This window comes from Rhagoletis pomonella, unplaced genomic scaffold (assembly GCF_013731165.1).
Source record: "Rhagoletis pomonella isolate Grant_MI unplaced genomic scaffold, Rhpom_1.0 Rhpom_scaffold_00001, whole genome shotgun sequence".
NCBI classification, from domain to species: Eukaryota; Metazoa; Arthropoda; class Insecta; order Diptera; family Tephritidae; genus Rhagoletis; species Rhagoletis pomonella.
The window spans coordinates 104,325,454-104,328,307 of NW_023458555.1; the positions used below are offsets into that span (position 1 = coordinate 104,325,454).

General features: G+C 37.2%; 1 protein-coding gene across 1 annotated transcript; it reads left to right on the forward strand.

Moving 5' to 3' along the window:
• The first annotated feature begins 422 nt into the window (after positions 1–422).
• On the forward strand, positions 423–2,275 carry LOC118735058 (protein ALP1-like). Its single transcript, XM_036464659.1, has 3 exons — positions 423–501; positions 555–599; positions 1,755–2,275. Exons 1-3 carry the CDS (start codon positions 423–425, stop codon positions 2,273–2,275), a joined length of 645 nt encoding a protein of 214 aa, XP_036320552.1.
• Positions 2,276–2,854: the final 579 nt, after the last annotated feature.

A 2,854-nucleotide genomic window follows, 5' to 3' on the forward strand; every position in this document is an offset into this window, starting at 1 on the left:
TGTTACTCAATTTATTGCGAGCTTTCCTCGAAAAGCCCAAGCAACAAATTAGTGCAAAAGAGCGCCTTGTAATAACGTTAATGTAAGTTAAAACGGTCTATGATACTAAATTTTTCATGGTTTTCAATGTTTATTTGGATTTAGGTACCTTGCCCACAGGACGAGATTTGAAATTATTGCTTCGATGCATAAATTGGGCAGAACAATGGTCTATTATATGGCTATTATAGACCACCTTATCACCAACATATCTCAGCGAACCGACTACGACTCAATATAAGCATATTGCGGATGATTTTTTTAATCTGTGGAATATCCCAAATTGTGTTGAGGCGGTTGATGGAAAGCACGTTGCCATCATATGTCCTAAAAACTCTGGCTCGCTGTACTACAACTTTAAAAAATTTTATAGCATTGTATTGATGGCAACCTGTGATGCAAAGTTTACGTTCACATCAGCCAGTATAGGAAGCTATGGAGGACAAACTGATGGAGCTTACAGTAACCGGTTTGAAATCTTTTGATATTAAATATTTTTTATTTTTTATTTAAAGGTATTTTCCAACAATCAGCCTTCGGATGTGCCCTTCTAGAGAATAGATTGGCACCAAGGTATATTCAACAAGGTAGAAGTGACAACTCAGTCTCTCATAGCTGACTGTAATGTCAAAAAATTTAAACAAAGAAATTAACGATTTGTTATGCATGTACCACATTTTATCATTAGTGTTCGCAGAGCATTTGCCCTGAAAGAAACATTGGTCCAGTTGCTCGTAAAATATAGTCGTAGGCATAGTAGTTTTGTATCTAATGTATGTAATGCATAAGGTATGAGTTTTGATCTAAAATTGGGTACAATGTCACGCAGTAGCGCACAACGGGTACAATTAATGATTTACTGATATGTAGGCACTTAGTCATCTAATTTTCATGTGCGTCGTTGGTATGCACTGAGAGTATCTGCTTAGAAAATCTTAGAACCCCGGTTCGACGCGCATCTGGCAAAAGTTTTATTTTATTTATTTTTTTATATCTAAAATTGGTTACAATGTAATGCAGAAGCGGACAATTGGTCCGAGCCTAGGAAACTCAATGTTAAATGTAAATAAAATTTTACATGTGCTTGGACCAAACTTTGGACTACTTACAATCACTTGTAGTCTAGTTTTCGGTGTGCTCCAAGTCTATTTCAAGATCCTAAAGGGTGCTTATATAGTATGTTAGTGTACTCGTGGATCCGGTCGTGCTTGTTTATGGCACACTTGCTCAGTTTGGGTATGTGCATCAACAGCTAACTTCGTCCCCACAGACACCTCAGGTACTGCCGAATCTTGGTATAATGGAAGCATTGGGGAATCGCAAGGTAGAGGTACTGTGCCTGGGAACAAACGAGAGCGCTTAGAAATTCTCAGTTGCAATGGGCAACAAATATAAAGTCACTGCCCCTAAAATGGTTCTCGCACACACACGAAGAGTATTCCAATGAATCACCGCAGCTATTCGTCCACCTTTTTCGCTTCACTTGACAATAAAGTTTGTTGTCCTGGCTTTGCCACACACAGCACACCGCCCGTTTATTTTATTTCATTTTATCTATTCATTTTATTGTGTATTTAAAATCAGTAGCACAACTCACAATTGAAATTTTAAACTAAAAAATTATAATTATTAATTGTATAGGGTTAAGAGTTGACATTTCAGTCGCAGTTCAAAAGAGAGAAATGTCGAAATCACTTCTACCTTGTTATGCCTTGGATTGCCACTACCACCGAAAGCCCCTCTGTGGAATGGAGACACAGATAATTTACCACATTTTTTTGTGGGCGATGCTGCGTTTCCTCTCAAGGAAAGCTTAATGCGTCCCTACACTGGCACCCAACTTAGTCGAAGCAACGAAGTTTTCAATTACCGGCTATCGCGAGCTCGCCGTGTAATAGAAAACAGTTTCGGAATTTTAAATGCTCGGTGGCGTGTCCTGCGGCAAGTAATTGACTGTAATCCAGAAAATTGCGAGAAAATTATGTTGGCGTGTTTAGTTCTGCACAACTTTGTGATGCTTAACGATCACAAACTTTGGTATTGCCCAGACCAATATGTGGACGCATATAGCACGGAGCATGGCACAGTAAATGGAGAATGGCGTAATGAATTGGAAAGTATTGGTGGTCCATTGCCATCAACAACTTCTTCACGACGCAACGCAACTTCTGCAGTATTTCGTATTAGGGACAGATTGACGGATTTCTTTTTAAATCAAGGGGCGGTTACACTTTAGTAAAATAAATATAGTTATAAATATATGTATACATATATATATATATCGTCGCCTAAGAGTTTAAACTTGTTAACCCTCCTAACAATTTCTGTGTTTAGCGCAGATAAGAAACTGCTAATATTCTTTACTTGTTAGCATGTGGTTTACTTTATAATACGGTGTTCGCATGAGGCGATTTTCCAGGCAATTTTAGAGGCGATTAGTTGAATCAAAAGTTGGCTGCACCCCACCTTCATTGGAAGCAATTAGTTGAAAGGCCGTTCACACCAGGCGATTTTGCTTTCAACTAAAAGTTGTCTGTAAAATCGCCTCATGCGAACACCGTATAAGCAACACTACGCTGAAAAATTTCTATGAGGGGCTAACAAGTTTACACTATTAGGCGAATTCATATAATAATGTGCAAATTTCAGATCTCTTCTTCAGACTTTGTGCAAAAATTATGAAAATTCTGCAAATTTTCACAAAAATCCAAAGTTTATGATTATATATATAAATATTTTTATAACCGTATATATGTATGAATATATATATATATATATAATTTCTGAACTGAATTTTATATCGTAATTAATTAAG

Coding starts and splice junctions, on each gene's coding strand:
- LOC118735058 (XM_036464659.1), top strand. CDS start 423: ATGGCAACCTGTGATGCAAAGTTTACGTTCACATCAGCCAGTATAGGA. Junction 502..554: donor ACAAACTGATGGAGCTTACA/GTAACCGGTTTG, acceptor TTTTATTTAAAG/GTATTTTCCAACAATCAGCC. Junction 600..1,754: donor ATGTGCCCTTCTAGAGAATA/GATTGGCACCAA, acceptor TGTTATGCCTTG/GATTGCCACTACCACCGAAA.